This window comes from Chenopodium album, chromosome 21, assembly GCF_948465745.1.
Source record: "Chenopodium album chromosome 21, dcCheAlbu1.1, whole genome shotgun sequence".
In the NCBI taxonomy this organism is placed as follows: Eukaryota; Viridiplantae; Streptophyta; class Magnoliopsida; order Caryophyllales; family Amaranthaceae; genus Chenopodium; species Chenopodium album.
The window spans coordinates 17109057-17121828 of NC_137854.1; the positions used below are offsets into that span (position 1 = coordinate 17109057).

At 34.9% G+C, this 12772-nt stretch overlaps 1 protein-coding gene across 1 annotated transcript; it reads right to left on the minus strand.

Annotated features, from left to right (window-relative positions):
- Positions 1-1068: 1068 nt before the first annotated feature.
- LOC145602774 (putative clathrin assembly protein At2g01600) lies at positions 1069-12402 on the minus strand. Its single transcript, XM_081658929.1, has 15 exons — positions 12094-12402; positions 11925-11994; positions 11735-11832; positions 9482-9620; positions 9238-9365; positions 6816-6908; positions 6685-6735; positions 5547-5612; positions 5400-5465; positions 4610-4690; positions 4427-4507; positions 4104-4289; positions 3645-3720; positions 3419-3537; positions 1069-1827 (listed from the first exon to the last, which is right to left on the minus strand). The coding sequence occupies exons 1-15, from the start codon at positions 12178-12180 to the stop codon at positions 1468-1470; spliced, it is 1701 nt and encodes a 566-aa protein (XP_081515055.1). The 5' UTR covers positions 12181-12402; the 3' UTR covers positions 1069-1467.
- Positions 12403-12772: the final 370 nt, after the last annotated feature.

Consider the following 12772-nt stretch of genomic DNA (forward strand, 5'->3'; position numbering starts at 1 on the left):
TTGAGAATGCACGTGGAATTTGTTCATCCTTTTTTTTTTTTTTTGAAAGGAATTTGTTCATCCTTCCGATCTTCCGCGTTGTGGTTCTGAAATTGCCGAATTCGACTATTCCTATTTTCGTAATACTAAGTCAACCTGAAACATAAAAGGGTGTAAACAAGTGAAGAGAGTAAGGGAGGTCAAGTTAAAAGGTATTCATCGGGTCACCCCAGTGCACGGTGCACCTAAGAGTATTTTTTTACTTATTTTGATGATTATTGCTTATTTTATCATCAAATAAACAAACAAATATCCTTGGCTGTACCGTACACCCGGGTGTATATAACAATCTCTCTTAAAGAGTGGTATTGGTGCAAATAGTTGCAATTTTAATCTCTTCTAGATGCGAATAATAAGAAACAGAGGTAGTATGTAGTTGTCCTACTAAGTAATATGATATTTGGAAAATCCCTCAATATACATTAACACATATCAAAAGCGAAATTACATTAACAAACGTCAAAAGCGGAATTACATTAGACATTAACAAGTCTCAAAGGTAAGAGCAATGGCGCTTGGCCCGCTTGGGCAATTCTTCTTCACATAGCTTATATAGCGAAGTATGACATCGCCATAGAGGCTTAATCCGACAAAATGATGTTGTTGAGCTAGATTGTAGGAGAACGAGGATTGACAATGTTGGGATGGCGGTGATGATGACTTCAACAGCTATACCAATTTGAAACATGGTGGATACCAATGCCGTGGGATGTAAGAAAGAGGTCAAGAGAGAGAAAGCAATAGGTTGGATGGAACCAGAAGGTGACTAAACCTAATCTTTGTACTCGTGGTTTGTAATTCTATAGCAGCCAATTTGACTTTAGATAACACAAGAAACTTTCCAGCTTGCATTTCTATAAAATACAAGAACTTGTGCGCAAATTCATTGTCCTTTTAATATATCCGACAATACGCCAAGAAGATGTAAAATGATGTTTTGAATATATTCAACCACTTTAATAGGACTTTAGAAAAAGAACGCTTAACCTGTACTGGTAACATTACAATGAGGATAACTGATTAGGCCTATATCCCAAACAAAATAGGAGACATATTTCAGAACAAAGATCAATGCGGCAACACATTTCAAGTACAGCAGTATCAGTGATACAAATTACACCTCGCAAAGCACCCCATGGCGAGTCCCTACATTTACCATATTTTTTACACACGACCCCATATAATAAAAATATACAATCCTCATAATTTGGATCTCAATAGGAAAGAATAAAAATTATTATTCTTGATCAGTAGATTAATGAATCTCTTTTATCATAGTAGGTTTACACTATAAGACGATCCAGTGTAGAAATGCCTTCATCATATGGACATCTCATACCTAAAATCTAAGACATATTAACATCACTTTTATAGCCTCACACTTTACCAAAACCATATGTGCCAAAAGCCAATCGCATCCAATCAGGGTTACAGCAGTCCTGTATTCCCGAATGGATTAGCTGCATTTTGTTGATGATTAACAGGAGCAACGGCATATGGTCCAAAACCTACGTCACCGAAAGGATTTGGTGCCCCAAGCCCCACAGGTGCCTGTGACTGTGCATGATAAGGAGCCTGATAAGGACCAAAAGGATTGTGTGGCGGTTGCTGAGTCATAGAATTCATCTGAACTGCAGCAGGAGGAGCAATGTTGTTGGACATTGCAAAGGGATCATGTACTTCAAATGGATTGGGTGCTGATGGTACACCATAAACAGGCTGCTGGCTGGCTCTATAAGCTCCTTCATCGTACAAACTATTCAGTGTGAGTGAATCCAATCCACCAGCCTACAAAGAAAGATATATTGCCAATGGTATCAAATAGCTGTAGCATTGTATAAGCTCCACAAACAAAACAAATCACGAAATAAAAATTTATACACAGCATTGTAAAAGGAAGATGCAAACTCATTTCTTTTCATACAAAAAAGTGAATCTACCAACTTCAATGATCATAACCTATCCTCATTATATTATCTATTAACATAAAACATAAAGTTAATATGCATCATTGATCAATTGCCTCTTTCACAGCAAAAGAGATCACTAATGATAAACCAAGTCAGGTGATTCATGGTAAGGTATAATCATGACAAAAACCAGAACCACAGGAAGGTACCACAATAAAATCAAGAAAATAGCCCCCTCAATTTAGAATAGCATTAAATTGAAAAGAATTTCAACAAGAAGCTTGCACAAACATGTACTTCAAGGACAAATAACCATGCAGCCATAGTAAGCTAGTAGCTATCTGCAAGTTCCATATTTGCATCATCTAATTCTGGCTAAACTGGTCCAATCCTAATTACATGTTTGAAAAGTCTAAATTTTAGAATTTAAGTGTAGAAAATGTAGTCATTGAAAAAATGGTTTTTCCAACTGAATTTCTACTTCACCTAGGTTCCAATCCCCACCCAAACTAGTAAAGAGCACTCCTTCCAAAAGCAAAATAGAGAGCAATCCCCAACAAACAATATTGATCATAGCAAAGAGCACTCTTTCCAAAAGCTAAATAGAGAACAATCCTCATCGAAAAACATTGATCATAGCAATAAATCAAGATAGAAAATTTGAAAAATGATGTATAACAGTGCCATATTAAGGAAGTGATAATCTAAAATACCTAAATTTATTAGCAAACAATATCTTATCGACAATATATAGGAAGATTAAACTACTGATCTTAACATACAGCAAAAAAAGGTTATTAGAATATCTAGCCATCCCTACCTTTTCTCCTTTTTTAATGGATTTCTGCGAGTAGACTATAATTTCAAAAAACAAACACCACAGAAAATAACACTTGAAATACACCACATAGACAAAATTCAACCAAAACTTTAAAAAACCAGCAACACAAAACCTGTAAAAATATTTACATTTAAATTTTAACTCACATCCTTTAACTCATGGCAAATTATATAATACGCCAAATTACTCAGGGACTGATATTTTACCTTCCATTTAACCATATCCCTAGTTAAAAGCAGTGTCCTAAACTAAAGCCCAAATGTTCAAAATTGACATTTATGTTTGGCATTCATCAAAATTGACATTTATGTTTGGCATTCATCCCAAAATCAAGATGATTCACAAATACTAATGTCAGCTTATAGAAAGATGATTCACAAATACAGCATTTTGAGTTCAGCCAAAAGAAAATGAAAGAAGTAACGAGAAAGTACTGCTGCAAAACATGCATCATCAATGAACTCAGATGGATAGCTTCTCAAGATGAAGAGAGAAACACAATTTATCTCTTCCTGCTAGATAAGATTTAACGGCACACTACTTGCTAGCTTCCTCAACAGTTCCTTGACAAGTATATGCAAATTTTAAGCTGTAGAAACCAGGGAAGCTAGAGAAGGATACCGCATACCAGTTGCCTATCAGTATGAGTAGAAATGTCGGTGCTTGGAGTTGAAACCAAAGCAAGTTCCCAGCCAGATGGATCAAAATTGGCTGAAGCAGTGCCAGAATTTGAGGTTGAAGCAGCATCTTCTCATTCCAAAAATAAAAAAAAATATATGAATATTAGTTCCAAAAAAAACAAAGAACAAACAGAAATACACTAAAGTAAGAAGAAAAATAATACGCAAATTTACCCGATGACACTATGGCCAAGGCCAACGCATTACTTTCCTCAATGGCTGTTGCATCAGGTGTAACATCATTCAGCCCCTGTGGTCAGAAAACTAATAATTATGACAGCAAAAATCAGGGAGCCAAAGAATAGCACGGTGACAAATGCAGAACAAAAAGGTACGTGTTTGTTTGATATTCCAAATTTATCCCCACTCATCCCTCATATTCCCTTTTTTTTCCCATATATGTGTGTGCACTATGGTTTCATCAGATAAAACGATTTCAGAAGCATCAATGGTGCATATGATTAAAGGATAAGGTTTTCTTTTTCTTTGGAAGGATGAAAAGAGAGAAACCCAAGCTGCTGCATATTGACCCTTCTTGCTTAGATATGGCAATCTTTTAGGAACTACTTTCACCCAATCATATGAAGCCATCTCATCAGTAACATATAACATCCTAATCAAGGAGTGACATACCAGCAGATCACCAGAGTCCATATTCATAGCAGGTGGAGGAGCTTCAGTTGTAGCAGGAGCAGCTTCAGCACTAGATGTCAAATCATCTGAAGCCACTGGTTGAGGATCTTCAATAGTTGATTTATCATCTTCAGAAAGATTGTTTTCCTCAGGTTTGTATGTCAGTAGAAGCCTTTCCGGAAATTCCTGATTCAAAATTATGGACCAAAAAGGTAAACCAACATCAAGCTAATATGATTTTTCCCCCTAGATAATAACTATGTATAAATAAAAAAAAATAGACTAAAAAAAAAAAAAATCTGCCATTTAGATATCAAACTTACCAGCTGCTGTGCTGGCAAATCTACCATCTTAGGTGCCTCTCTGATATACTCATCCATGGTTGCAAGAAACGATTGTGGTGGCTGCAATAGTAAGATAAAACATATTGCCACCATATCTAACATTATCAAAAAAAAAAAAAAACATCACATATAACTACATTAAACAAAACCCCTAATAATTACCTCTCTCAAAACAGGAAACTGGAAGTTCCGAGCAAGTTCCAATCCTTTACAAACCTCATAAAACTCGGAGAGACTCGCAGCCTGCATTGAAATTTCAAGATATACAATACCCAACTGAATCAGTAAATAATCAAACTCAGTCCCCATTCAGTGCATTTATATAGATAATTCTTAAATCTATTAACTTAGTCATTACTTTTTACCTAAAATATCAAATAGAAATTTTCATAAACAAACCCATCTGGCCATCTATAATCCCTTCATATACACCTCTCTAAGTAATAACCATAAAGGCGAACAAGTTATAGTATGGTAGAAGGTAAAATGTCAATGAGTGCCCAAGATTAGTTCATACAGCAAAAGCTAATTAATAATATCATTATTTTTTACACAACCACCCCCCCCCCCCCCCCAAAAAAAAAAAAAAAAAAAAAAAAAAAAAAAAAAAAAAAAAAAAAAAACTTTAATATAATTTAAGAGTTGTTTTTTAGTTCTCAACAAATTCCTCCAAAACTCCAATCCTGCAATTTTGTGCACTGTTTTTATTTTTCTTTTTTTTCCTCGCAATAAACTCCAAATAACTTCCTTTATCCAAATAAATTTTTTTAAAAGAAAATTCCATAACTCACTTCTACAATACTTTTTTTTTTTCTTTCTAACTATACATACTATATATATCCCGTGCATTAGCACGGATGCAATCTAGTAAAATAAAATAAAAAGACTGCTATAGGAAGTACTGCTTAAAAACAATAACATTTAGGAAGCTGTAATTATCAATTATCATCACCTGCTGGCCAGCTCTTCTATAAATTTCAAGGGCTTTTACAGCTTCATGTCTTGGCATTTCAAAAAACTGCCACAAGAAAACATGAAATTCAGTGTGACTCGTTACACAAGTGCCTTAATATGTGACATTCGTAAAAATCCAATTTACCTTATCAACCAGATTAATAATTCCATCATTAATGGCACAATATATTTTGAAACTCTCCTTAAGAACCTGTAACAAGAAAGAAAAGTGGAATGATTCAGACAGCATATAAATGTCAAATGCAAAGATGAATAAGAGTCAAACAACCATAATTCATATAGTAATCTTGGTAACAGATACTCAATACGTAGCATTTAAAAAGTAAGAGAGAGGGGAATATGTAACTGAGAACCCAAATCTGACAGTGTAGCAACTTGCAAATTACTAGTCATATATTTAATTACTCAGCTAATCACAGATCTCCGGAGCAAGGCTTGTAAATAAGAAGTTGACTTTTTAGGAGGTGAGATTCATGGGTAACCTTGATGGGGAAGAGTGACCTTAACATTAGTTAGGTAACCTCTTGTACACTCTTTTAGAACTTAACAAACTCATTAACATTACTTACGTCAGAAAATGGATTTCCATAAAACACTTAAACAACAGACATGCTCCATATTATACAAATGATATAGGTTGCGAGAAATATAGATACCATCACCAGATAGTAATAAATAAGTTGGCAATAGTTATATGGCCCACATCAGCAGGAAATACAAACAAGAGGCCAGCAAGCAACAACAATGCAGCCAATAAATTATGTTACTTTCTTTTCTTACCAATATGTATTTCCTCTATCAATATAACTATTCAAGAAAATTTGTATACACCACTGTCATGAATGTAAACTTGCATACATTCATTCTCTCACATCATCAATCACAACCTGATAATCTGGTATACCCGTAAATCTAGCGCCAAAAAAGCTTAAGAATAGCTCATGAATACTTAAGTGATAAGTTTCTAGTTAACGCTTACCACAAGGTTGAGAATCAAGCTCAAAAGACTATCAGATTTTTGAGTATTGTCAATTTAATAGCATAAGGGCACAAAAAACAACAAAATGTCTTCTAAAGCATAAATTACACCAATGTTCCACCATAAACTCATTTTCTTCAAGCATCATAAAATTTACAGAAAAAAATTCAATATATTGGTAAACAGACAAATATAACTATGTTTATGGAAGTATCCAACAGAAGCCTGCACATCAAGCTTAGTAAAGCACTTGAAAAAAATCCATAGATACGCTTTTACATACCAAGGCAAGTGCATACTGTATCACATAATTTCCAAGAGCGGCACCTTCTGGCTGTTATGAGAAATAAATAGTCAAGAAAAATTAAACATTAAATTAATCAGGGGAAAGTTAAAAGAGGAGAAACCAGATACCCGGCATCCAATAAGACGATAGAGCAACTGCTGCAAGGCTGGCAACTGCTCCAAAAGTTCCTCTGAATCCAAATCCCTGGTTCTACTGTAACCCTGTAACGATTCAAATAGCAAAGTTAAGTATTTCTCAAAATATATATATATATATATAAAAACAGATGATGTTTAATACAATACAAAGCACATTAATATTTCACACTAATTCTGATAATAATTTTGTGGCTAAACCTAGCTAGCTTCACATATGAGATTATGACTACAAGAGCATGATGCCATTTCCCATGCTAACTGTCCAATAACGGGAGTTTGCCCTTCTGGTGATGTTTTTCCTCAAACTTTAGTTCAAAATAGTGCGCCTAAGGAATGCGGAGGAACAGGGCACCATAAGGGATGTACTGAGTACATAGCAAAAAGCCAAGAAACAGCAAGGATAATGATGTGAACAACACTGTGCACTCATGGCTCACCTAGCAGAAAGAGGGTAGAGTAAGCAATGAGCAAAGTTCCAAAACATTATGCTTCTATTGTGAACAAGGAGGAATGGGACAAAGAAACTTGCATGCTAGGCTTGCCCTCAATGTCATTAACAGACCTTCTGCCCTTTCTCTAGCTTCATTCCCTCCTCACATCTTCACCCATCTACTATGCCCACCCTTCTTCAGATCCTCTGCTCTAGAGCACTAGAGTTCCTAGTTTGTGGTAACAAGAAGGATTCCGTGAGCATTTAACTTCTTTGGAATGATTCTATTCTGTTTCCAACCCTTCTAATTTTTCTACTCATCAGAGCAACTCCAATGGTTGCTTTTGGGGACTAGCTTGCAATTTTAATAATATTCAAGTTAGTTATATAAATAGCTTGGCCAAGCAAATTAGCTAGGCTAAGCTAATTAGCTTAGAAATTAATTCTCGCATAAAATATTAATTATTTAAAAAATAAAATTGAAAAAACTAAATGACAGTTAGCTTAACCATTGTGGTATAAATTAGCTAGAAGACTGAATAGGTTTGCAATCCTAGGTGGCATGGCAAGCTAATTTGACAATTAGCTTGCCATTGGAGTTGCTCTTAGTTCAACTTTTCTCCAGCTTTTCAGAACTTCTAATCAATTCTCAGCCTCACAGATGTTTTTTTCTCTATTTTTGACCTTTGAAAATACAAAAGCTAAGAAATCAAAAGGGTTACTAACCACAAAGGAGAATTAAGAGGTGGCCAACACATGAGCCATGGGCAGCATTGCGTATCTACTTTACAGCTGTACACAAATTTTCTACAGATATTGCAATTTCCAGAAGAATATCACTCAAACCACGATGTCTAAGGACATTTTTGCCCCTCCCCTCTTTAGACTCTCACCAACCAACCAAGAAACCCACCCAGCCCACACAACTACCATCGCCAACCTCACCTCACCTCACCTCAACTCAACACTAACCCAGCCACTTCCAACAACCAATACGGGGCATTGTCTCTGATTTCCACCACCAAGGGAAGAGAGAGAATTCAAAGGCGCCACCACTTTTTGGTGGTCATGGTGATTGGTTTGTTGGTGGTGGATGTTTCAGTGGGTGGTCAATTCTTGATGGCTGGTTAAGTAGGACTGTCACTCTGTCAGGTAACAGGGGTAGTGGAGGCTAGTTAGGTGATGTTGTGGGCCAATGCTTGGTCAGATGGCAGTGGCAGGCTGGCAGCAGCAACGATAGTTGGTCAGATAGCAGTGAGAGCAAAGGTTGGTCAACTGGCCTGTGTAGGGGTGTTGATTAGGTAGCAGCATAGGTGGTGTCACACTCAGCCAAAACCCATTGACATGATTTCTCTTACTACTGTGAGTAGTATGCAAATTTTATATGGACTTATGGAGCAACAGTTTACTTATAAGTTATAACACAAAATATAGCTAAAAAATAAAAATACGGAGTATATAATTAAAAAAATAAAAAATAAAAAGATCAATCCCTAATTTAAGAAAGAAGCAATTCCCAAGGATTAATGGAATGCCTACATCTCATACAGTCATACCTTACATCTGATCTTTAGGAACTCTATGCCCTTCAAAGTACCTAGCACTTAACAAACCTAAGATTTTCAGCCAAACTAAGGAACCCTCATTCCTCATTGTAGCATTTACTCTAGCTTCAAAACCACCAATTATTCTTAAACAGCATGAGGTTATCTATGGCCTCATAATTTCTAAAGAGATAAATGTATTAAAATGACATAACTTGCACGAATCTGCCAGTAAATAAACCAATTAATCAGGCAAACTAATTTTAAGTCAGCCATGCGTTTGAGTGTCTAGCAAATATGTAATGGATCCATCATCTTTAACACATCTAACATATACTAATATTTTCCAATCAGAACATAGTGATAATTTTAAATAAATAACTAAACATACAAGAGGAAAAAGTGTAAAAATACACACCTTCTCCTGCCCATCAGCAGGTTTTGGTAGACGCTCAGCTTCAATATCATATTTTAAAACTCTGAAACACTCAAGCCGTTCCTCTAAGAAAAGTGCATAAGTGCGAACCCAACCAGAGCAATCCCAAGCTGCAATTTTCAATTATAACACTATACATAAGATGTTGCAACATGGAGAAAAGAGAGAAGCAATCTGAACACATGAAAATGAACAAGCATAACCAAGAAAAAGACTAAAGGACAACCGATTGGACTCGAGTCATCCTTGAAATTGGAGAGCTGCAGTACACGCCCACGTTGTGAGAAACCAAGAAGTTCTTCCCTAAAAGTTGGATCACCCTCTCTCAATAGCCTATGGACAACTATCAATGTTTTCAGTGCAACCTGTTCATTAAGGTGGAGAAAAAACAACATAAGAATCCTCATAAGTCTATGCATCATAAACTATAGCTTACAGCTAAGATTCTGCCAACAAAATCATAATTATTCATGAAGCAGGACAGGCATACAGTCATGTACACATTACTTTCATCAGTAACCAAATCAATGGATTCTCTCCAACAAAAAGTAATTCAGCAAATGTAGTGAAGTTCAGATCTGTCGCATATATAACTGTAGCTATGTAGCATAGAAAAAATGATAAATGGATCATGCTTTACGTCAAGGGCCCAAAACTCACAAGCAAAAGGAAATGACAGTTAGTTGATCGATCAGCACCATGGAATTAAATCAAGGACCCTAAATTATGAAGATGGCAAGATGCTATTCTATGATAAATTCACAACTAGTTGACCCATGGTATGCTTGTTTATAATATTTTATACTCACGTTGTGTATGTTTGCATAGAGTGCTAAACATTTCAATAAAGACTGATTTTTAATGGCATCAATCGTTTTAATCCTATATTAAAGCCATTAAACATCAATTAGGCAATTAAATTCAAAAAATTACACTCACAAAATATAGTCACTATACAGTAAAACACCTTCAACTACATACTGAACGACAAAATAATGTTCAAAGAGATAAGAAGTATATTTTGAACAATAATGTAGAGATATGCTGCAACTAAATGACAACGTCGAATAAATTCCATTCGTCAATTCACAACAAGACTGCATGAGATGCCATATCAACCAATCGCGACTGTGGTTTTCTTCCTTCTATGTGATCAGAAGGTCAGCATGAAGTGGTGCCACAAGCAATATTAAATTTCCATTACTCCATACAAGACAAAATCCTACAGAGTCCATTGTCCAAAAGATTTTACCTTCGCTTCACTAATTAGTTACACTTTTTTTTGCAATACTCATTTCACACATTTGACCAGTATTACCAATAATTATGTGTTGGTAAAAATAATAAAATTTATTACCCTTAGTACTTTAAGATAAATCAAACAAGATCTTGCACATTAATATTTTTAACACTTGTATGAATGGAAATACTCCATCAAAGATTACAAACTTTGACATAAAAGTTAAACCATTTTAGTGAAATAGAGGGAATAAGAAAAAAAGCATGAATAGGAAAGGTCCAAGATGAAACAATATTCATATAAATGAATCCATCTTGATTTCAATATGAAATAGCTCAATCTAAAAGACAAGTATGGATGCATTAGGTAATAGAAAAAAACTATTATAGCTGAGATAACAATAAATTTGCTACGTTTAGTAAAAGACTACATTGAATAATCCATAGATGGCCAACACATTTTCTTTTGACTAGTGATAAGCCTGCTCACGAGAGAACATGCACGATGCAACATGGGTACTACCCAACCTTAGTAAAGCATGAAGATAGAGGAGTAGATAAAATCACCAAAATGGAACAGACAAATAAATTTGCACAACCCAGTGCAAAATCTTAAGGAGTGCCAATAGTTCGAAATTTTGTATGAGCAGAATGTTTTACGTGTTAAGTTATTGAAATGTTATCAATTATTATTTAATAGGAAAGTAAATGTGATGTGAGATAGGGGTTTTCTATAATAGAATGCGAGAGGGACTAGGGCCCTAATAATGTATTATTTTCCATAAACAAAGTGTTCCAATAAATTTAGGACACACGAAAAAGAAAAGTGTTCGAACAAAATAATAAATCTATACACTATCAGATCCTACAATTCTTTTCAAGGCAGTGACTACATTTCCCCTGAAAACAAAAGAACCTCTCAACATTGAAAAGCCTGGCTTTCGCATAATATGCTGTAAAAGTTTGTCACTGACACTGATCAATATGATGAACCAACAAACTCAGTCTCGACAAAAATAATACTAATTCACAGCAAAAAAAAAAAAATGATTAAATTTTAGCCCAAAATTCATCGCCGAGTGAGCAAGAGGTATCATTTCATTTATAAATTCACAGAGAAATGGTCATAAAACGAGAAAAAGTAAAACAATACATAAAATATGCAAGCACACAAAGAATAATTAAAATATACTTGACAAAATCATGATTATATGATACTAATTAAAAATTAAGACAGTACCGTCCAATTACGAGTCTTGCCTAATCGGCGAGCAAGAGCATGAAGGCAATACGCAACATCAGCCCTAGGCCTAATTGCAGATGTAGCAAGCAAAATCTCTGAAATCAATTACCAAACATCAACAAATTCTCAATCCACTAAAAACGGATCTACCACAAAAAAACTACAAAAATCATGTAATTCTACTCACTTCTAAGATGTCGCTCTTTTGGCGGACACTCGACATGATTCGTTGCCTTAACAACCGCAACATCCAAATCCTAGTATCGCACAAAAATAGGCAAAAATCAGACCAAAAAAATCGGAAAAATTAGGGCAAAATCACGAAAAAAAAAAAAAGGAAGAAGAGAATCAAAAACCTTATAATCACTGTTAATAGTAGCAAGACCGACTTTGGTGTGGTCTTTAATGGCACCGTAAGCTTTCCGCCATGTTAAAGTCGCCATTGATAATCAGTATCAAGCTTTCTCTCTACTACACAGAGATCGCCAACTTTCTCTCTCTAAAAATTCTCTCTCTAGAAATGAATCTGCTACTGAAGAAAAAAGGAAGAAGAATAAGAAGAAGATGAAGAATGAAGGTTGAAGAGAGAGAAAGAGAATTTTGGTGAAGAGGTGGGAAAAGCAAAAAAGTCTGTAGTCTGGAACAGTTGGGTTGGGTTGAGTTGGGTGGGTTTTTTTATTTTTTTTTATTTTTTATTTTCGCTGGCTTTCTTTTGTTAGAAAAATTATGGCATCATTGCTTTGCTTTCATTTTTAATTTTTTTTTCATTCAATAGTCAATATTAAAAATAATAATGATGATGATAATAAATTAATAAAGTACAATTAAGAATCTAATAAACTATTGTATATTGTATGGTTTGGGGTCTCTTCTACTTTGATAGTTTGATGTCTATGCTAGTGTTGATTGGCACAAGTTGATTTAGATTTGATTTAGATTAGAGGAGAAGCAACGTATAATCAATTTTGTAAAATGATTATTCACTCTGTTTTGAATTTAAGGTTACACTTTGTGTTTTACTAGTTTAGATCTCAT

Bases quoted from the DNA above. Each gene is read 5' to 3' on its own strand.
- LOC145602774 (XM_081658929.1), bottom strand. From the start codon at position 12,180: ATGGCGACTTTAACATGGCGGAAAGCTTACGGTGCCATTAAAGACCAC. The intron at 5,613-6,684 runs GTATGTAAAAGC...TTCTTGTTACAG, and splicing joins TACAGTATGCACTTGCCTTG to GTTCTTAAGGAGAGTTTCAA. The intron at 1,828-3,418 runs GTATGCGGTATC...CTTTCTTTGTAG, and splicing joins CTCATACTGATAGGCAACTG to GCTGGTGGATTGGATTCACT.